Source organism: Schistocerca americana, chromosome 6, assembly GCF_021461395.2.
Source record: "Schistocerca americana isolate TAMUIC-IGC-003095 chromosome 6, iqSchAmer2.1, whole genome shotgun sequence".
In the NCBI taxonomy this organism is placed as follows: domain Eukaryota; kingdom Metazoa; phylum Arthropoda; class Insecta; order Orthoptera; family Acrididae; genus Schistocerca; species Schistocerca americana.
In genome coordinates this window covers 131,149,154-131,172,029 of record NC_060124.1, presented here as the reverse complement: position 1 = coordinate 131,172,029, position 22,876 = coordinate 131,149,154, and the positions used below count along the sequence as shown (strand labels likewise).

At 45.7% G+C, this 22,876-nt stretch overlaps 1 protein-coding gene across 2 annotated transcripts in view; it reads right to left on the bottom strand.

Moving 5' to 3' along the window:
- LOC124619774 (ubiquitin-conjugating enzyme E2 C) overlaps positions 1 to 22,876 on the bottom strand; it is a 41,529-nt gene that overhangs the window by 826 nt on the left and 17,827 nt on the right. Inside the window, exons 3-6 of one of the 2 annotated variants that reach the window (XM_047146358.1) lie at positions 15,004 to 15,090; positions 1,937 to 2,141; positions 1,726 to 1,858; positions 429 to 1,578 (exon numbers count right to left, since the gene is read on the bottom strand). In XM_047146358.1, the coding sequence (XP_047002314.1) occupies positions 1,746 to 1,858; positions 1,937 to 2,141; positions 15,004 to 15,090 (405 nt within the window). In that variant the 3' untranslated portion in view covers positions 429 to 1,578; positions 1,726 to 1,745. Of the gene's footprint in view, positions 1 to 428; positions 1,579 to 1,725; positions 1,859 to 1,936; positions 2,142 to 15,003; positions 15,091 to 22,876 lie in introns of those variants that run through there. The other variant, XM_047146359.1, reaches the window with a different exon arrangement.

Sequence of the window (22,876 nt, the reverse complement as noted above, 5' to 3'; positions counted from 1 at the left end):
TAAGTTATTCAGAACATTTTTCATTTCAGGAACATCAATTTGTAGAGTTTATTAACCAATGCGCAAATCTTCAAATTAAAGAGCGCCTAAAACTTGCTTACAGACGGAGATATTTGCAGCAGAGAGAGAGAGAGAGAGAGAGAGAGAGACCCAGATTGTGAACATCAAGAATCTGTAAGTTAAGTATTAATTTTTGTTCCCAAGTGTGGTTCTATTTTGGAGTCACAACTTTTTATTCCAGCAATCAACATATCCTTGATATGTAGTTGTATTTTGTTGAGTTCCAATGAAGCACAATTCGTAACAAACATATCTTTGACATTCTTTCCTTGGTTAACCACTGTAATAAAAGTCATTTTTGTCTCCACCCTCAAAACAATATGAGAAAGAGCTTACGTTTTGTAATTGTCAGAAACCCAGAGGACCTGTATTGCTTATGGGATATTTATTAGCAGACCATCTGAGAATGTGTACAATATGCAGAAATGCCAGTAAGTGCATGTTCTACCATACAATGCAAGTCACTGCCTGTCATAATTATGCAAAGACATTTCCATGCTGGCTACACTGTTCCTTTTGTGGCCAATTCTTGTAGCAAACAAAGAATAAGATTACTGCAATGAGTTCATATCGGCCTTGATCCGCATTTAACTGTTCACAATTTTGTCTTCATTATATGTAGTATTTTTTGGCTTTCTGCAATGAAAACATTGTTGCCACGATATACTCCACATCTTTACCACTGCTTCACTATAAAACAGTTTGTTTTAATTCTTCTCTTGATACCTACTAAATTCACTTTAGGTCACAGTTAAAACTCAATTTTCATACTAGTCAACAGAAAAGACAGCCAGTGAAATATAAAAACTAATGCCTAAAGTTTTAATTTGCATTTGAGTCCCGCTGCATGTTCTTTTAAAACTTACCATATACATAATGGAAAGATCTATTAGCATCACTACAACTGTATCCATCCATATGCCAATACAACCATTCAATTTGGTCCGGATCTCACCCCCAACAATTTGGACAGTTTTCACTATCCTTTTCATGGGCTGCACTGTCAAATTTCAAGTTTTTCCCTTCACTTAAATACCATTTTTTTATGATCTCCGCTATGTACATCTCTTTCTCTTGCAGATATCTAGATTTTCTCCTACTAGACAAAATTATCTACAGAAATTCTAAAATTTTTCTTTGTTTCAATAAAAACAGTGCTCATAACGTATGTTTACTGGCAATAGCATTAGAAAATTGTCGCAAACATTTTCTTAAATTTGTATTTGCCAAGAAAAACAATTTCATTTGGTCAATGAAAGCTACAGATGATGATAAATTTTAAGAGAAACTGACTTTAATTTTACAAACTTAGAACAGTAAAATGGGAAGGATGTACTAGTATGCTATAAACCACAACATACGAAATTATTAAAATATGTATAAATAAATGAATATAAAAGATAAAGCAAGAACAGTTTAAAATAAATATCACAATATCAATCAGTGAAATTGTCCTTGTGCTTCACACGTGTCACGTTGCACATGTAGTTCCCATCAGCAACATCCTCTTCCTATGACCTGCAAACATTGTTGATTTACAACTGAACCAAAAATTAACAATGCTGAATTACAAAAATCGATTTTTATCTTGTCAAACTAACTGGCAGTAAAGCAAGATTTCTGAGATCTCTCAACAAAGACAGAAAAGAATATGAAAGTACTTACATATTAATCCCCTATCATTCTCAATGTCCCTTTCGTTGTTTTTGGTATTCACTATGCAGATGACGTTTGTATTCAACTTTATTTGACCACAAGGCTGCTGCCTGGACATTCAATGGAGATTCGTTGTTTGGTTCTTTGGGCAGAAAAATGAAAGAATTACACATCTAAAATTAACAATACATGAAACTAACAACTTTTCAAGTATACATACCACCAAGCAGAGACTGAATGGAGAGTAGAATTGTGCGCACATCATACAGAGCTGACCATTTTTCCTTCAAAATATCCAAACAGATATTTCCTGCCTGATCGACATTTGGATGATAACATGGGGTAGCAAATCGCACTAGTGGGGCTGAATATGGGTAGCTATGGGGAAATTCCAGGCTTAATTTGTACACCAGACCTTCATACACCTGTATAACAAGTTATTGATAAGTATTACAAACTGCTACATTACATATGTTGTTTCTACATATATGAAGCAGCAGAAAAAAGTGGGGGGAGGATAGGGGGTGATAAGAATAAAGGCACATTGATTCTGGGATGATTAGACAGGAAACAAAAAATATTTTAGTTGCAAGCATTTTCCATACACAAACTAGAAAATGCAATTCTAAAAAGGCCAAATTGTGGATCTATGATAACTACAAACAACACCTTTTTTTTCCAGGGATAAAAATTTCAACACTAGATATAGCGCTCAACAGCATCCCATTTTTTACACAACCATAGTTGTGCAGTTCAAGCAAATAACAAATGAGGGAAAAAACAGGGCAAACAATATTGAAAATTTAACTTTGCCACTGACACAGACACTTTGCTAGCAGGCTGTTGCCTGAATCTACAAATAAGCCACAGGACATACATATTACACTTTGCTGGAGAAGTTGAGTATATACTTTAGTTTTCAGAGCTTTTTATTTAACATCTCACGAAAATTATTTTTTTCTTCAGCTACTAGATTCTACGTAAAATCATGCCTAAAATTATTCTGGATCTTAATGTGTGCCTCCAGTCTATATATTCCAATAATGGAAATTTGATTACAAATGTCCTGCTCAACTCGGTAATTTACCTTCCAATTTGGATGGTAGTGTGTTCCTGCGTAAAAAAGAACCTTTTCTGCTGTCCTGGCACGCGTTTAAATCCCCACATCACAGTACCATAGCATGCCACTCGATGAGTCAAATCAAAATGGTGCAGCCCATTGATAAATTATAGGGGACAATGCTGCAAAAGACTGACTAGCTGTTTTACATGTACAGCAGCAATGCATCATCATATGATACAGTGAAGTGACACACACGATTCTTGTGTGGTCACACAAGTATGAATGACTAAATGTCAGACCATATCTCTGAAGAACTGGGGATCTCAATACGCAGATGCCCTGGTTTTGTAACAGGTATCACAACTTGGATGATAGTAGGAAAGTGACAATCACACTCCAGTTTTTAACACTTTTTTCCCCATATTTTGAACATGACAAATGTGATTCTTGAAATTTTTGCAGCTTGCTGTGTATTCCATCATGTTCCAGAATTGCAACCAAATGTTGACATCTCGCTATAATATTCTGACTGACAAACATTCAGCCATCTTCACGTGAGTTATTACTATGTATAAAAATCAGTGTGGTGGTACATCTGTCTAAATATTAGGTGAAGAGGACGACGACTGAAACAATCACTTGACTGAATATTCTCTAGAAAAAGCTTACTTGATCACATTCTCCCACTCAGCAACAGAATAATATCGCTGCAAGGAAGTATTTCAATAAAACTTTAAACCATAGGTGCGAAACTTGCAGATTGGTCCTCTACTCCCTGTGCAACATAACTACACTATGAGCCTGTCAATCCCTCATTCGTAGAACAAGTCCGTGAAGAACAAAGTTGCTGATTAAAAGTAGACAAGAGATATCTCTAAAGTTATGGGCAATTACAAATGTCCTGCTCAACTCGGTAATTTACCTTGCACTAAAAATCACATAGTAAACAACAAGCGAAAATAGGTCAGAGACAATGAGAACATTAATAATTGAAGCAGTTAAAAGCAATTATTGGAGATATGTATGAAATAATAAAACAATCAATGTATGAAATAATATAACAACTCCATTCAAAAGTTAAAGAGGAGGCCAATGTGCAAAGTGTGGAGGGAGATCTGAGTGTAGCAAACATCAGAAGAAGACTTTGAAATATGAAAGCAAAACAAAATGAAATGCCATGCCAGTGATTGTGGTCTTCCAGTGCCTGTCTTGATTCCATGATCCACAGGGAACAGCTGCAGGGGTCCATCTGCTCTTATCTTGTCAAGCTACACTTCTGGTCTTGCAATTCTCTGTACGATATTCATTACTTTGTTTTCTTCCTAATGTTCTCTGAATCCTATCCCTGAGGCTTACTCTTAGCACATGTTGCTGCAAGGCTCGTGTGTGCTGTATTTTATGAGCACTTGCTTTAGTCATAGTCATAGTTTCCAGACTACATGTTTTAACTGGCAGTATGCACATATTATAGACAGCCTCCATGATATTTAGAACATCCTTAGTGATCAGGATGACTCAGTTTCCAGAACACTGCCCAGCTCAGCATTATTCCGCTAGGGATTTCTGGATTCTGATTGTTTTCATCCGTAATTTAATCCTGTGGTCAAGGCACATTTATTCATTAATAGCTTCGTTACACTGGTTTCTGACTAAATGGCTGACTGTCTGGACTTAGTACTTTTGTTTCACTGATGTCTCTTATCTCAAATTCTCAAACAAATGAATTGGTTGGTTGATTGGGGTTGAAGGGACGAAACAGCAAGGTCATCAGTCCCTTGTTTCAAATGTGGTCCATTCAGACAGATTGACATCGCAGAAAAGTCAAAATGATAAAAGGTAAAAGACTAAAAAACAAAATTGCAGTCTTGTAGTCAATGGTGAAAACAAAATGAGGACAGTCAGCAAGTGAGCGACTCTAAGGTTGTACTAGACATAGGAAATATACCACCTCTGATGCAGTACATGCAAGACCACCTACTATTCAAAAGCATTCAACCACTATAATGTGGAAGTGCTTATTGTGAAAGGAGACTAACCAATTCTAAAAAGTGATAAAAACAGAGTGAAAGGGAAAGAAAAGAGGATCTTTGCCAGTGAGGGGAGTCAGAAATCCAAACACAGCTTACAGTGGGAGGAAGGATGAGTGGGAGAGGAAAGGACTGATTGCATAAGAAACCAGAAGCTGGGACCGCCGAACAGAAAGGCGGTGAGGGATCGGGGGGGGGGGGGGGGGGGGGGGATAACAGCTTCAACCAGGAGACTATCAACAGGGCTAGTAGGGAAGGCACTGGTGGCCAAATGGACACCACAACAGTGGACCGGATCCAGGAGGCACAATGTGGTGGCAGCAGCAGCTGAACCATAAACTTGACAATCACAGTCCAAGCGAGACAGCACTAAAGCCCTTTACGTGGAAAAGGATGGAGTGGTCCGCACCCCAAGAGATGTGGCCAAGGAAGCGAAGGACATCAAGTTTACGGACACATCCTACCTTCAGAAGTCTGAAGTGAGCTTGTAGTCGAAAAGAAGACACAGGAAACAAAACGGTGGGACCATAGGTAATCGTCGTGCATCGAGGTAGAGCTCCGGGTAGGGGTGGACCATAGCAACAGAAGTGGACCACCCACGTTTTTAAAGGAGGGAACTGAAACCCGTGAGAGAGGGTCCATGCAGAGGCACGCCGTATAGCTCCCTGGAGCTGCCGTTCTGCAGAGGCCATCGAAGAGGAACTAACCCAAATGCAGAAATCATCCACATACAGAGCAGGGGTGACCAAAGGACCTACGGACGCCCCAAGTCCATCTATAGCAATGAGGAAAAGTAGTACACTCAATACGGAACCCTATGGGATGCCATTCTCCTGGGTCCATGGAGAACTAAAAAGTACCAACCCTAACCCTGAATGACCCATGGAGCAGGAACTGGCGGATAAAAATCAGGTGTGTGCCCCGAAGACCCCACTGATGAAGGGTAAGTAAGATGTGATGGCACCAAGCCATGTCATAGGTCTTGCAAAGGTCGAAAAACACTGCAACCAAATGGCGGTGCTGGGAAAAAGCCTGCCAAACTGCGGATTCCAAGCTAAGTAAATTATCAATCTGAGACCATCCCTCTCTGAAGCCACACTGGCAAGGGGACAATATATCCCGAGATTCGAGGACCCAATTGAGCCGACAGGCTACCATCCATTCAAGTAACTTGCAAACAACGTTTGTCAGACTAATTGGCCGACAGCTTTTGACAAACAGGCTTAAGGACAGGAACCACGATGCTATAACTCCATTGAGGAGGGAAGTCACCCTGGAGCCAAATACGGTTAAACACCTGAAGGTGGTGTTGCTGTTGTGGAGCACCGAGATGTTAACGCAGTTGGTTATGAATGGAGACTGGGCCAGGGGCCGTATCATGAGAAGAAGAAAATGCGGAAAGAAGTTCCCATTCAGTAAAAGGTTTGTTTTAAGATTCTGACTGACAAGGGGTAAAAAAATAAGGCGGAAGCTGCGGCCCACTGTTTCTGGTGAAGAAAAGCAGCCGGACAGGAGGCTAATGCTGTTGCAAAATGGGTCGCAATATGTTCCGTGAGAATCAACAGGTCTGTGCAAAGGCCATCCGGGAGGTGAAGGCCCAGGAAGGTAGACTGCCGATGGCAACCTTGGAGAGAGCGAAGTGTATCCCAAACCTACAACATAGGGGCAGTAGAACTGAGGGAAGAAACAAATTGTTCCCAACACATCCGTTTGCTCTGTTTGATTAAGTAACAGGCTTTAGTGCAAAGGCATTTAAAGGTAAGAAGATTGGCAACAGATGGGTGCCTCTTAAGGCGTTGTGAAGCTCAACGGTGATCACGGATGGCAATGGAAATGGGCATACTCCAACACAGGACTTGCCGGTTGCGAAATGGTCCAGATAAGCACGGGATAGCAAGGCTAGCAGTGCGAACATTCGCATCAGACACATCACGTAGGACATAATCAATACAATCCGACAAAGAGGGAGAAAAACGAGTTGTGCAGTATATAGAGGCCGTTGGAAAGACCAACAAGGTAACCTGTCCATCAGGGAGCGGTAAGGGAGCAAGAGAATCAACGGGAAATGGTCACTATCACAAAAGTTGTGTGGCGACCATTGTAATGAAGGAAGGACGGAGGGAGGAGAGAGAGAGAGAGAGAGAGAGAGAGAGAGAGAGAGAGAGAGAGAGAGAGAGAGAAATGGCAGAAAGGGTACCCTGACCGGCACTGAAATGAGTAGGGGAGCCATCATTAAGAAGGCACAAGTCGTGGTCTGCAAGAAACTTGCCTATGAGAAGACCCCGACTAGATGGAAATGCACTGTCCCACAAGGGATGATGAGCATTAAAATCCCCGAGAAGGAGGAAGGGAAGAGGGAGTTGCTGAAGAAGGGCAGTGAAGGCAGCAGGTGTAAGAGTCCTGTCAGGAGGGAGATAAAGATCGCAAACCATGACCTCAGAGTCCAGGTAGACCCTAACAGCAGCTGCTTCCAATGTTGTTTGAAGAGGAATCGACGTGCTAGCAACGTCTGTATGGACCAACATACAAATGCCACCAGAGGCCATACCCAATTTCGATAGAAAATACGGAACCCATGGAGGTTCGGTGAGTGATAGTCAGTAAAATGAGATTCCTGTAGAACCACACAAGCTGCAGAGTAAAACGAAATAAGGGATTTCAACTCCGGAAGGTGATGGTAATATCCATTACACTTCCATTGGATAACCACACTACGACAATTCAAATGGGGGGTGAAAAGGCTAAAGTCAGTCATACCACCGAGTCTCCACCCGTCACCGACAAGGAAGGGTTGGTTGGTTTAAAAGAGAGAGAAAGGAACAAACTACGAGGTCATGAGTCCCTTGTTCCCAATAAAACAATGCCACAAGATTGAGAATAAAACAGACGAAGCATATAATACAAAACGGAAAGAAAGGAAAAGCCACAAGAACGAAGGGATGGCAACTAATACTAAAAGGAACAAAAGAGGACAAGAAAACAGGAGAGAGACTCTAGACACAGAAGGGAGTAAAACATAAAAGCAGATTACAGTGGCTGGCCAACCACGAGAATAAAAAGGGAAAGCCAGCCACTCTGCAACATATTAAAACCTCTATCCTAAAAGCACTAGGGTGGAGGACACGGAGGGGCAAAAGACATGTGCTAAAAAACCTACATAGAAGTATAAAACCCACTCTCACAGATAAAACATAAAGCAAAAGCTGCTGCAGAGGCATTGTCGCCCAACACCGAAGGCAGGGTGCTGGGAAAGTTAAAAGTCTGCCGCAGAGTGGCTAAAAGTGGGCAGTCCAGCAAGAGGTGGACGACTCATTTGGGAGCCACAGCAACACTCAGGTGGGTCCTCGCGACAGAGTAGGTAACCATGCGTTAGTCACATATGGTCAATGCGGAGCCGGCAGAGGACAACTGATTCCCTGCGAGAGGCCTGCATGGAAGACTTCCACACATTCATAGTCTTCTTAATGATACACAGTTTGTTGTGCGTGCTGTTACGCCATTCCGTCTCCCAAAGCCTGAAGACGTAACTAAAGCATAGCTAGACGTCATGGACGCAGGATGAAGACGTGCATATTTCTTACGAGCCTCAGTGTAGGATAGACAATCAAGGGACTTCTACTCTTGTATCTTCTTTTCCTTCCCTAAACTGGGTTGTTTGGTTGGTTGGGGTTTAAGGGACCAAACAGCAAGGTCATCAGTCCCGTGTTTCAAATGTGGTCCATTCCGATAGTGTGACATCTCAGAAAAGTCAGAACAATAAAAGGGAAAAGGCTAAAAAATGTAAAAGGGCAGTCATGTTGTCAATGATAAAAACAAAATGAGGTAAGTCAGCAAGAGAGCGAACCCAACGCTATGCTAGAGGCAGGAAATATCCCACTTCTGAAGCAGCAGAGGCAAGAGCACCTGCGACTTAAAAGGTGCAACCGCTAGAATGTAGAAGTACGTATGGGAAAAATGAGACCAACCAATCCTAAAAAAAGATAAAAACAGAGTACAGGGGGAAGAAAAGAGGATATCGGTCAGGGAGGGGGAGTCGGGAATCTCCAAACATGGTTTACAGTGGGAGATACCCCAACACTCACTGCCCTGCCCCAACACCATAGAGATATTAAAAAACCTTAAAACTGGGAATAAAAACCACTTTCCTAGAGGAAACCGAGAACCAGGGTGACCATCCGGGAATCGTCAGCCAACATCAAAGGTAAAATGCGGGAGTCTGTACTTAGCACACAGAGCCAAAAGAAGGGGGCATTCAACCAAAATGTGGGCTACTGACTGGAAGGCTCCACAACCATAAAGTGGGGGTGGCTCATCACACAAAAGAAAACCATGGCTCAGCCTGGTACAGCCAATGCGGAGACAACACAGTGTGGTAGAGTCCTTTCGAGAGAGGCGAAAGGAAGAACACCACGGGCCTGGTGTCACCTTAATCGCACGAAGTTTATTAGACAGGGAGGTAGCCACCCAAGAGTTGGCCCACGATTGTGCGAAGTGGGATTCGATGTGAAGCTGTAAATCCTCTGCAGAAGCTGTACAGAAAATGAGGGGTAAGTGACCGCTCCCCCAGCCAAACGATCAGCAAGCTCACTACCCGGGACACCCACATGGCCAGGGACCAAAGGAAGTCAACGGAACAAGCAGCACGGTGAATATCAGCGAGATGGTCAAGGATGGCAGATACCAAGCGATGTTGCGAAAAACACCGGTCAACAGCCAGAAGGCCACTGAGTCCGTACATAACAAAACACAGTTGTGTTGGGACTGTTTAATAAAGTTAAGGGCCTGGGAAATAGCCATCAATTCCACAGTAAACACCCCAGATGTAGGTGGCAGCAGATGATTTTCCGTTCCAACAGAGGACGAGAAGGCATACCCCACATTATCAGCAGATTTGGAGCCATCAGCGTAAAAAACAGCATCCTGAAATTCCCATAAAATTCGGAGGAAAAAGGAACGGAACACCATCGGGGGGATGGAATCTTTCGGACCTCGACGGAGATCCATCTGAATTTGAGGCCGAAGAACTAACCAAGGGGGGGTGGAGGGGAGGGAGCGTGGAAGACAGGACAAAGAAGGAAGCTGAAAATCAAGGCAAAGAGACACAAGGCAGAGCCCAACCGGTAAACAAACCTGAGGGTGGGAATCAGTGGGCGATGTCCATGGTCTTGGAACAGGATAGAATAGGAAGGATGAGTGGGAGAAGAACGGATAGTAAGGGCATAAGACACCAGAAGCTGGGACCACCGAACAGAAAGGGGGGAGGGGGGGTATCACAGCTTCAACCAGGAGACTATCAACAGGGCTAGTAGGGAAGGCACTGGTGGCCAAATGGACACCACAACAGTGGACCGGATCCAGGAGGCACAATGTGGTGGCAGCAGCAGCTGAACCATAAACTTGACAATCACAGTCCAAGCGAGACAGCACTAAAGCCCTTTACGTGGAAAAGGATGGAGTGGTCCGCACCCCAAGAGATGTGGGCAAGGAAGCGAAGGACATCAAGTTTACGGACACATCCTACCTTCAGAAGTCTGAAGTGAGCTTGTTGTCGAAAAGAAGACACAGGAAACAAAACGGTGGGACCATAGGTAATCGTCGTGCATCGAGGTAGAGCTCCGGGTAGGGGTGGACCATAGCAACAGAAGTGGACCACCCACGTTTTTAAAGGAGGGAACTGAAACCCGTGTGAGAGGGTCCATGCAGAGGCACGCCGTATAGCTCCCTGGAGCTGCCGTTCTGCAGAGGCCATCGAAGAGGAACTAACCCAAATGCAGAAATCATCCACATACAGAGCAGGGGTGACCAAAGGACCGACAGAGGCCACAGTCTATCGATAGCAATGAGGAAAAGAAGTACACTCAAGACAGAACCCTGTGGGATGCCCGTCTCCTGGGTCCATGGAGAACTAAAAACAGTATCCACCCGAACCCTGAATGAACGATGGAACAGGAACTGGCGGATAAAAATTGGGAGTGGGCCCCGAAGACCCCACTGATGAAGGGTAAGTAAGATGTGATGGCGCCAGGGCGTGTCATAGGCCTTGCGTAGGTCAAAAAATACTGCAACCAAATGGCAGTGCTGGGAAAAAGCCTGCCGTACTGTGGATTTCAAGCTAAGTAAATGATCAATCAGAGACCGTCCCTCTCGGAAGCCACACTGGTAAGGAGACAATAGATCCTGAGATTTGAGGACCCAATTGAGCCGACGGGCTACCAACCGTTCAAGTAACTTGCAAACAACATTGGTCAGACTAATTGGCCGATAGCTGTCAACAAATAGGGGGTTCTTACCAGGCTTGTGGACAGGAACGACTATGCTATCCCTTCACTGAGAAGGGAAGTCACCCTGGAGCCAGATACGGTTAAACACCCGGAGAAGATGTTGCCGTTGTGGAGCACTGAGATGCTGAAGCAGTTGCTTATGAATGGAGTCTGGGCCAGGGACCGTATCATGAAAAGAAGAAAGTGCGGAAAGAAGTTCCCATTCAGTAAAATGTTCGTTGTAAGATTCTGACTGACAAGGGTGGAAGCTTCGGCCCGCTGTTTCCAGTGAAGGAAAGCAGCCGGATAGGAGGCTGATGCTGATGCCATTGCAAAATGGGTCGCAAGATGTTCCGCAAGAATCAACGGGTCCGTACAAAAGCTATCTGGGAGGTGAAGGCCTGGGAGGGTGGACTGCCGATGGCAACCTTGGAGAGAGCGAAGTGTAGTCCATACCCGTGTCATAGGGACAGTAGAGCCAAGGGAACATGTTCCCAACATATGGTTTGCTCTGTTTGATTAAATAACGGGCTTTAGGGCGAAGGCGCTTAAAGGTAATAAGGCTGGCAACAGATGGGTGCCTCTTAAGGTGTTGCAAAGCTCGAGGGCGATCACGGACGGCAATGGCAATGGCCGTATTCCACCACGGGACTTACCGGCTATGAAGTAGTCCAGATGAGCGCAGCACAGCAAGGCTAGCAGTGCGAACAATCGCGTCAGACACGTCACATAGGATGTCATCAATACAACCTGACAAAGGGGGAGAAAACACGACCTGTGCAGTGTATAGAGGCCAATCGGCGCACCGGAAAGACCAACGAGGTAATCTGTCCATCGGGGAGCGGGAAGGGAGGGAGGGAGAGAGAGAGAGAGAGAGAGAGAGAGAGAGAGAGAGAGAGAGAAAATCAATGGGAAATGGTCAGTATAACAAAGGTCATCGTGTGGCGACCAGTGTAGTGAAGGGAGAAGAGAGGGAGAAGAAAGAGAAAGATGAATGGCAGAAAAGGTACAATGACCGGCACTGAAGTGAGTAGGGGAGCCATTAAGAAGGCACAAGTCTTGGTCTGTAATAAACTGATCTAAGAGATGACCTCGTCTAGATGGAAATGCACTGCCCCACAAAGGATGATGAGCAGGAAAATCGCCGAGAAGGAGGAAGGGAGGAGGAAGTTGCTGAAGAAGGGCAGTTAAGGCAGCAGGTGTACGAGTCCTGTCAGGAGGGAGATAAAGATTGCAAACTGTGACCTCAGAGTCCAGGTGGACCCTAACAGCAGCTGCTTCCAATGTAGTTTGAAGAGGAATCCACATGCTAGCAATGTCTGTATGGACCGACGTACAAACGCCACCAGAAGCCCGCAGAGGTCGGACCCGATTTCGACAGAAAACACAGAACCCACAGAGGGTCGGTGAGTGATCGTCAGTAAAATGAGATTCCTGTAGAACCACACAAGCTGCAGAGTAAGAAGAACTAAGGGATTTCAATTCCGGAAGGTGACGGTAGTATCCATTACAACTTCATTGGATAACCACAGAACGATGATTTAAATGGGGATTGAACAGGCTAAAGCCAGTCATACAGCCGGGTCACCACCCGTCACCGACAAGGAGGGGGTGACATCCATGAATGACACGTCAGAATCTGGTTGTGATGCCGGGGATGGGACCTCTGGTGACACCAGAGGCTCTTTGTCCCAAGACTTATGTTTCTTCTTCTTTTCTGGTTGAGATCAAGGAGGGCTGTGTGGCATAAAGGAGCTAGCTGCACCAAGATCGGGAACAGAAAGAGATCGGGTGACCTGGGGGCTGACAGACCGCAGTTCTTGCGGTTGTCGCGTGGCAGCAGACCTTTGGCCTGGAAGGTGCCAGGAAGGGTCATCCCGGGAGGGGTGCCCTTGACTGGCAGACGCCGAAGGAGTGGGACACTTCTCCGGCTGGGGAGGGGGAGCAGTGCCCAGAGAAGAAGGTGTGGGAGCTGCAGGGGAGGGGGGGGGGGGGGAGGAGAGGGGTCTGGGATTGGGGTAAGGAAGTGGGAGGAAGGGGTGAAGATGTAACTAAAGCATAACTAGACGTCAAGGACACAGGGTGAAGACGTGCATACGTCTTACATACTTCTTATGAGCCTATGTGTAGGTAAGGGACTTATACTCCTGTATCTTCTTTTCCTCCTCATATAATGGGCAATCTGGTGAACGTGAAGAATGATTGCCATGACAAGTAACACAGACAGGAGGGGGAACACAGGGACTCCCCTCATGGAGTGGACATCCACAGTCACCACACAGGGGGGCCTGCGAACAGCAGGAAGACATGTGTCCAAAACGTAAGCACTCAAAACACCTCATAGGAGATGGGACGTTCGGCTTCACATCACATCGATAAACCATAATCTTTACTTTCTCAGGGAGGGTATCCCCTTCAAAGACCAGGATAAAGGCACCAGTATCAACGCGATTGTCTTTAGGACCCTTCTGATCACACCGAACAAAGTTAACACCCCGCCATCCGAGATTGTCCCAAAGTTCCTCATCAGTTTGAAGGATGAGGTCCCAGTGAAAAATCACACCTTGAACCATATTGAGAGACTGGTGGGGGGTAATGGACACAGGAATTGTGCCAAGATGGGTACAGGCACGAAGGGCCGCAGACTGGGCAGCCGAAGCAGTTTTGATCAGCAACGAACCCGACCGCATCTTGCTCAGGGAGTCCACTTCGCCAAACTTGTCTTCAATGTGTTCCACAAAGAAAAGTTTGGTATTGGTGAAAGTTTCATTTGCATAGCGTTTGCTCTGATACCACCCACTCCAATCAGGGGCTCTCCTCACAGGCGCCACCCAGCCACAGCAAGGGCCGTCTGGCACGGCAGCCATTGCCACGAGTTCCGATGCTCCAGGGTGACGAGCACCCACTCCAAGGCTTGCATGAGGTGGTCACAGCTCAGGTATCAGAAGTGTGATCCCTGTGTGTCCAGGGGGCTCAACCAAAAGGGTACATAGCAACCTCACCACACAGGCTGGCTACCGTGCTGGCTATGCACCCTAGCATCAGACAACAACGTGAAAAAAAAAGGTGGAACGAACTAGGAGGGCATACATCGGAGACACTAGGTAAGGTGCCCTTTCCCAAATGGCTCACACTACAGAAGAGAAATTTAGTAATGGAGGTCAAACCCCAGAGGGGGACCAGAGAATGCCGAAAGGATGAGGTAATTACGCAACAAAACAAAACTGCAAAGCCAATATTACCAGTAGGATAGTGGGGCCAACATAAACAAGGACACCAAGAGAGGGGGAGGAGAGGGCAAAGGGGAAGGAGCAAGGACAGGAAAGGAGGGAAAGGGCAAGGAAATGCAGCCCGGGAAACAATTAAGGCTGCAATAGCTCGGGGCCCATGCTGACCACACACGTACACAAAAGGACCATGAGGCCCCTGGAGGGAATAAATTAATTGATGGTGCTATTACTGTGAGGCCAATCGCATAATACGAAGGTTCTTTAAGAGGTATGGCCACACGTTTGAAGCAGCAAGTTATTTTCATTTGGAGTCTGCACTTTTATGAAAATATATCTGTATTTATGCTGGGCGTTGGTTTTAACAACACCGTGCTTTGCCATGAATGGCCATATTGGAGATGGTATGCCTTTCTCTTCACAAAATCCTCTAACCTTTGAATTTATTTCCCTACACAGCAATATATGGGATTTAAGATGGACTCCAAACCTCAGAGGAAGTAGTGACAGCAAATTGTAAGACTATTTGAGGACAATCTAAAACTTGAATTATTGTCTACCACTTACACTCTGAATCATCAAATCTAAAAAGTTTTACTACGCTTATCAAAATAGTTACAACATAACTTTACACTCCTGATGAAACCTTTGAAGCATCAGCAAGCCTCTATCCTACAAGTCTGCAATATAAATAAGTAATGAATACAAACCGTTCCCACAGGACCTGTTATAGTCCCAATCCACTTGAACAAGTTTTCACCATCAGGGAATGCCGACACAGTTTTATCAGGACTCATCTGTAATAAATTTTAATTTTAATTTGATGGACATCATAACATGAACATCCCAACACTATTATAAAAGGCTGTCAGAATAATATAAACACACTTTGATTTAATATACTACAGTAGAACCTTGATTATCCAACCTCCAATTAACCTACTTCTCGGATTATCCAGCCACGTGTCCGACTGTGTGCTCCATGCTGAAGAACATCACAGCTGGTGTCCGTTATCGGTCCACCTTCTAAGTTTATTACTCATCCCTTTTAACATTAAAGCAGCAGTGCGAGTCTATTCCAAGTTCACATTAACAGGTGTAAGTGAATCTGAAGTACTAAAAATAGCTACAAATCAGAAAAGAAAATGTGTTTCGTTATCAATCAAACAGAAAGAGTTCTGTTATTACTTGACAAAGGTGAGTCAGTTACTACATTAGTCTCAAATGGGTTCTAGAGTGACAACCATTAAAAACTGAAAGAGGAGCCAGATGAAGGAATAGCAGAAAATGAAAATATCAGCCACTCTGCAATAAAGGATGCATCTGAGACTACCTTCAAATATTTGAAACAATCAACCGCTACAGATGTGGAAATACTGTGGGCAAAGTGCAGCCAGAAACCTACAAAAACTGAAACAAAAACAGTTTACACTTTTTAAGTAGATTTTCAGGTAGCAAACTGTTTTCCTTCCTATTTATTAAAAATGCAAGTGTTTTTTCTTAATTCTGACTACACCGTTTTCAGCTCTGTAAATGACGTATTTTATTCTCCTCTGATCATCTGACCTTTTTAGCATTCTAACCACCCTGAGCCCAAATCTGAAAGTTGAACAAGGTTCTATTGTACCTACAGAGCAGTGTGGAGTACTCTATAACACATTTAAAACTCTTCTTTTTTTCACTGCACTCTACAGGCAAGAAATCAACGTGTCACAACACTCAAAAGAACAATGAATTTAATTACAATACAGAGCTATATTTAATGTAGAGCTCAAACAATCCCTCACTCTTAATTAAAAAGTATTGGTACCAAAAGTTCACTTCAGTGAGGTGCAACCATTGCAATACTAGAATAAATATATTACACGAAATAAGCTCATTTTGGCCTCAATATATAAAAACTTCAGAGTCTTGACATTTTAAGTTTGCTTTTAACAGGTAACCAGTTTCAGCTTTACATCTATCATTAGATTTTATAACAGAGGACACCTAATTGTCAAAAGAATTAATCAAAACCATTTAGTTGTTCAAATATAATAAAATTTAACAAAAACTAAATTCTAATTTGAATGTGTTACATTAGTGAATAAACAAATTTAACTCCTCTTGATTCTGCCAACAGTGACAACTTGAGACATTTGCCCCACAAGGCAATGAAAACATTGTTGAACCATGCAAATCCATTCACAAAAGCTGCTGACAATACTGTGACTAATGTACTTCACCTGTGGCATGATGCAGAAACTATCATATTACAGATGTTCTCTACATACAGGCAAAACTGAAATCATGCAAGTGTTCTCATATACTAAGAGCTCAGCACTTTCTTGTTGAAGCTTGACGATTCACTAAGGTACCAAAGCAAACAAATGCTAATGATCTTTAACTGTGTCCAAACATCATTGATATGCGAGAGCACTTTTACTTAATTACTGGCATGAACCACTCAGTGCAGTGACTCCTATATACGGCAAGTATTTCTGCAATCCTGAAATCATCCAATTGTGGTACTTCTGTGCCAATTTCTGTACTTTGAAATTGTATCATATGCATTTAGCTAGGGAAGCCACCCAGTGAAGCAATTATACACCAATAAGCCAAAATATTATGAGCACTGCGCACCACGAGGTTGGATGCCAACCAGTGCCGTTGTGGGCAAGTGGCATGCTATGAAAAATATATAAGCACAGCTGAGACAGATTTGGGATCACACCACCAAAGATATGGGTTGCACATTGGGTAATCCACTGAGATAAGAGACTTTGTCAAAGAACAGATTATTATTAAACAAAGCCTGTGAACGAGTATCTCAAAAACGGCAAAGATGGTCAAATTTTCATGTGCTACTGTCGTTAGCATCTAAAAAGAGGTAGAAAGACCGTGAAACTACCACTAGGCGCTAAATGGTTGGACATCCATGACTCTTCACAGAATCTGGTGTAGGAGGCTTTTCTGCTCCGTAAAGTAATATAGGTGGTGATATGTGCATCTCTGCCAAAACAGCACAATGCTGGTGCACAGACAAGTATTTTGGAGCTCGCCATTCATTGAGGAGCATAGAGCTCCGCAGCACACCACCCTAACGTATTCACATGTTGACCCAATTACAACTACAAAGGACACAGGACCACCGGGATTTGACAGTCTGTCAATGGAAAAGTGTCAGGTTTTCAGGTGAATCACAGTTTTGCTACATTAGGTTGACAGTCGTCACCACAAATGCCATCATCAAGGCGAACGGTGGCTCAAAACGCACAGTGCACCACAGGCAGAGGCTGGTGGGAGTAGTATTATGCTACAGGAGACATTCTCCTGCTCTTGCATGGGGCTACTTTTAGTTCGTTGGCTGGTTAAAGGGACCAAACTACTATGCCATCAGTCACTTTTCTCTTGAACACAGATCTACATGACTATAGATCAGAGATAGCCTACTGTGTGAAACCCAGCGGAAGAAAACCCCACGGTTTACCAAGGTCAGTAAAGCTGAGATAAGGGACAAAAAGAAGACAGGAAAAAAGGCAGGCAAGGTACCCCATTTTGGGATGGTTGGTTGGTTGTTTGAGGTTAAAGGGACCAAACAGCAAGGTCATCAGTCCCTTGATTCAAATAGACTCCATTCTGCTAACGGGACATCTCAGAAAAATCAGAACAATAATACGGAAAAAGGGGAAACGTAAAAGGGCAGTCACGTTGTCAATAGTAAAAACAAATGAGGGAAGTTGGCAGGAGAACGAACCCAACACTATGCTGAAGCAGCATAGGCAAGACCACCTGTGACTTAAAAGGTACAACTGCTATAATGCAGAAAGTACGTATGGGAATAGAAAAACTAACCAAGCCTTAAAAAGAAGGGGGAAAAACAGAGTAAAAGGGAAAGAAAAGAGGATTCCGGTCAGGGAGGTGAATCGGGAATCTCTGAACACTGCCTACAGTGGGAGACACCCAAACACTCACCGCCCTGCCCCAACACCAGAGGGAGATTAAAAACTTTAAAACTGAGAATAAAAACCACTCTCCCGGAGGAAACCTAGAACCAGAGAGACCATCGGGGAATCGTCAGCCAACATCAAAGGTAAAGTGTGGGGGAGTCTGTACTTAGCACGCAGAGCCAAAAGAAGGGGGCATTCAACCAAAATGTGGGCCACTGACTGGAAGGCTCCACAACCACATAGCCGGGGTGGCTCATCACGCAAAAGGAAACCATGGGTCAGCCTGGTATGGCCAATGCAGAGACGACACAGTGTGGTCGAGTCCTTGCGGGAGAGGCGAAAGGAAGAACGCCATGGGCCTGGATTCACCTTAATGGCACGAAGTTTATTAGACAGTGGAGTAGCCTCCCAAGAATTGGCCCATGACTGTGCAAAGTGGGATTTGATGTGAAGCCGTAAATCCGCTGCAGGAGGGGTTACAGAAAACGGGGGGTAAGTAACTGCTCCCCCAGCCAAACGATCAGCGAGCTCATTACCCGGGATACCCACATGGCCCGGGACCCATAAGAAGTCAATGGAACAAGCAGCACGGTAAAGATCAGCGAGATGGTCATGGATGGCAGAGACCAAGGGATGGCGCGAAAAACACCGGTCAATAGCAAGAAGGCCACTCATCGAGTCCGTACATAACAAAACGCGGTTGTGTTGTGATTGTTTAATAAAGGTAAGGGCCCGGGAAATTGCCATCAATTCCGCAGTAAACACCCCACATGAGGGTGGCAGTAGATGATTTTCCGTTCCAACAAAGGACGTGAAGGCATACCCAACATGATCAGCAGATTTAGAGCCATCAGTGTAAAAAACAACAGCATCCCGAAACTCCCACAAAATTTGGCGGAAAAAGGAACGGAACACCACCGGGGGGATGGAATCTTTCGGACCGCGGCGGAGATCCATCCGAATTCGAGGCCGAGGAACTAACCAAGGAGGGGTGGAGGGGAGGGAGCGAGGAAGACAGGACAAAGAAGGAAGCCGAAAATCACAGTTAAGAGACGCAAGGCGCAGTCCAACCGGTAAACCCGCCCGAGGGCGGGAGTCAGGCGGGCGACGTCCATGGTCTGGGAATAGGATAGAATAGGAAGGATGAGCGGGAGAAGAACGGATAGTAAGGGCATAAGACACCAGAAGCTGGGACCGCCGAACAGAAAGGGGGGGGGATCCCAGCTTCAACCAGGAGACTATCAACAGGGCTAGTAGGGAAGGCACCGGTGGCCAAACGGATACCACGATGGTGGACCGGATCCAGCACGTGCAGCGTGGAAGGAGCAGCTGAACCATAAACTTGACAACCTTAGTCCAAACGTGACAGAACTAGAGCACGATAAAGACGGAGGAGGAGGGAACGGTCCGCACCCCAAGAGGAGTGGGCAAGGAAGCGAAGGACATTGAGTTTACGGAAACATCCTACCTTCAGGAGTCTAATATGGGGCAGCCAAGTGAGCTTGTTGTCGAAAAGAAGACCACAGGCAATCTTTGTGCAGCGAGATAGAGCTCTGGATCAGGGTGGACCGTAGTACGGCGACAGAAGTGGACCACCCGCGATTTTAAAGGAGAGAATTGAAACCCGTGTGAGAGGGTCCATGCAGAGGCACGCCGTATAGCCACCTGGAGCTGCCGTTCTGCAGATGGCATCGAGGAGGAACTAACCCAAATGCAGAAATCATCCACATACAGGGCAGGGGCGACCAAGGGACCGACCAAGGCCACAAGTCCATCGATAGCAATGAGGAAAAGAAGGACACTCAAGACAGAACCCTGTGGGATGCCCGTCTCCTGGGTCCGTGGAGAACTAAAAGCAGTACCAACTCGAACTCTGAATGACCGATGGATCAGGAACTGGCGGATAAAAATCGGGAGTGGGCCCCGAAGACCCCACTGATGAAGGGTTAGTAAGATGTGATGGCGCCAGGCCGTGTCATAGGCCTTGCGAAGGTCAAAAAACACTGCAACCAAATGGCGGCGCTGGGAAAAAGCCTGCCGAACTGCGGATTCCAAGCGAAGTAAATGATCGATTGGAGATCGTCCCTCTCGAAAGCCACACTGGTAAGGGGACAATAGATCCCGAGATTCGAGGACCCAAGTGAGCCGACGGGCTACCAGCCGTTCAAGTAACTTACAACCAACATTGGTCAAACTAATTGGCCGATAGCTGTCAACAGATAGGGAGTTCTGACCAGGCTTAAGGACAGGAACCACAATGCTATCCCTCCACTGAGAAGGGAAGTCACCCTGGAGCCAGATACGGTTAAACACCCGAAGAAGATGGTGCCGTTGTGGAGCACTGAGATGTTGGAGCAGCTGGTTATGAATGGAATCTGGGCCAGGGGCCGTATCGTGAGAAGAAGATAGAGCAGAAAGAAATTCCCATTCAGTGAAAGGTTCGTTGTAAGATTCTGACTCACACGTGGTGAAACATAAGGTGACAGCTTCAGCCTGCTGTTTTTGATGAAGGAAAGCAGCTGGATAGGAGGCCGACGCTGATGCCACTGCAAAATGGGTCGCAAGATGTTCTGCGAGAACTAATGGGTCCGTACAAATGCCATCTGGGAGGTGAAGGCCTGGGAGGGTGGACTGCCGATGGCAACCTTGGAGAGAGCGAAGTGTAGCCCATACCCGTGACAGAGGGACAGTGGAACCAAGGGAAGAAACGAATCGTTCCCAACATATCCGCTTGCTCTGTTTGATTAAATAACGGGCTTTAGCGCGAAGGCGCTTAAAGGTAGAAAGGCTGGCTACAGATGGGTGCCTCTTAAAGTGTTGCAAAGCTCGACGGCGATCACGGATGGCAATGGCAATGGCCGTACTCCACCACGGGCTTGCCGACGACGAAATTGTCCAGATGAGCGCGGGACAGCAAGGTTAGCAGCGCGAACAATCGCGTCAGACACATCACGTAGGACGTCATCAATACAACCCGACAAAGAGGGAGAAAACTCGACCTGTGCAGTATATAGAGGCCAATCGGCGCGGTGGAAAGACCAACGAGGTAACCTCTCCATCGGGGAGCGGGAAGGGAGTGTGATAATCAACGGGAAATGGTCACTATCACAAAGGTCGTCGTGTGGCGACCAGTGTAAGCAAGGGAGGAGAGAGGGAGAAGAAAGAGAAAGATCAATGGCAGAAAAGGTACCATGACCAGCACTGAAATGAGTAGGGGAGCCATCATTAAGAAGGCACAGGTCGTGGTCTGCAATAAATTGGTCTATAAGAAGACCTCGTCTAGATGGAAAGGCACTGCCCCACAAAGGATGATGAGCATTAAAATCCCCAAGGAGGAGGAAGGGAGGAGGAAGTTGCTGAAGAAGGGTGGTTAAGGCAGCAGGTGTAAGAGTCCTGTCAGGAGGGAGATAAAGATTGCATACTGTGACTGCAGAGTCTAAGTGGACCCTAACAGCAACCGCTTCCAATGTAGTTTGGAGAGGAATCCACGTGCTAGCAATGTCTGTACGGACCAACGTACAAACGCCACCAGAAGCCCGCAAGGGTCCGACCCGATTTCGACAGAAAACATGGAACCCACGGAGGGTCGGTGAGTGAGCATCAGTAAAATGAGATTCCTGGAGAACCACACAAACTGCTGAGTAGGACGAAAGAAGGGATTTCAATTCCGGAAGGTGACGATAGTAGCCATTACAATTCCATTGGAGAACCACAGAACGATGGTTTAAATGAGGGCTGAACACGCTAAATCCAGTCATACCGCCGGGTCCCCACCCGTCACCGACAAGGAGGGGGCGACATCCATAAACGACTGGTCAGAATCCGGTTGTGAAGTCGGGGAAGGGACCTCCGGTGACACCAGAGGCTCTTTGTCCCAGGACTTATGTTTCTTCTTCTTTTCAGGCTGAGATCAAGGAGGGCTGTGTGGCATAATGGAGCCAGCTGCAGCAAGATCAGGAACAGAAAGAGACCGGGCGACCTGGGGGCCGATAGACCGCGGCTCTCGCGGCCGCCGCGCTGCAGCAGACCTTTGACCTGGAAGGTGCCGGGAAGGGGCATCCCGGGAGAGGCGCCCTTGACCGGCAGACGCCGAAGGAGTGGGACACTTCTCCGGCTGGGGAGGGGGAGCAGCGCCCAGAGGAGAGGGTGTGGGAGCCGCAGGGGAGGGGGGAAGGAGAGGGGTCCGGGATGGGGGTAAGGAAGGGGGAGGAAGGGATGAAGATGTTACCAAGGCGTAACTAGATGTCATGGACACAGGGTGCAATCGTGCATATTTCTTACGAGCCTCTGTGTAGCTTAAACGATCAAGGGACTTATACTCCTGTATCTTTTTTTCTTTCTTATAGACTGGGCAATCTGCTGAACGTGGAGAATGACTACCATGACAATTTACACATACAGCAGGGGGAACACAGGGACTCCCCTCATGGAGTGGACGTCCACAGTCACCACAGAGAGGGTCCTGGGAACAGCGAGAAGACATGTGGCCAAAACGCAAGCACTTAAAACACCGCATAGGAGGTGGGATGTACGGCTTCACATCACAGCGATAGACCATAATCTTAACTTTCTCAGGAAGGGTATCCCCTTCAAAGGCCAGGATAAAGGCACCAGTATCAATACGATTATCTTTAGGACCCTTCTGAACACGCCG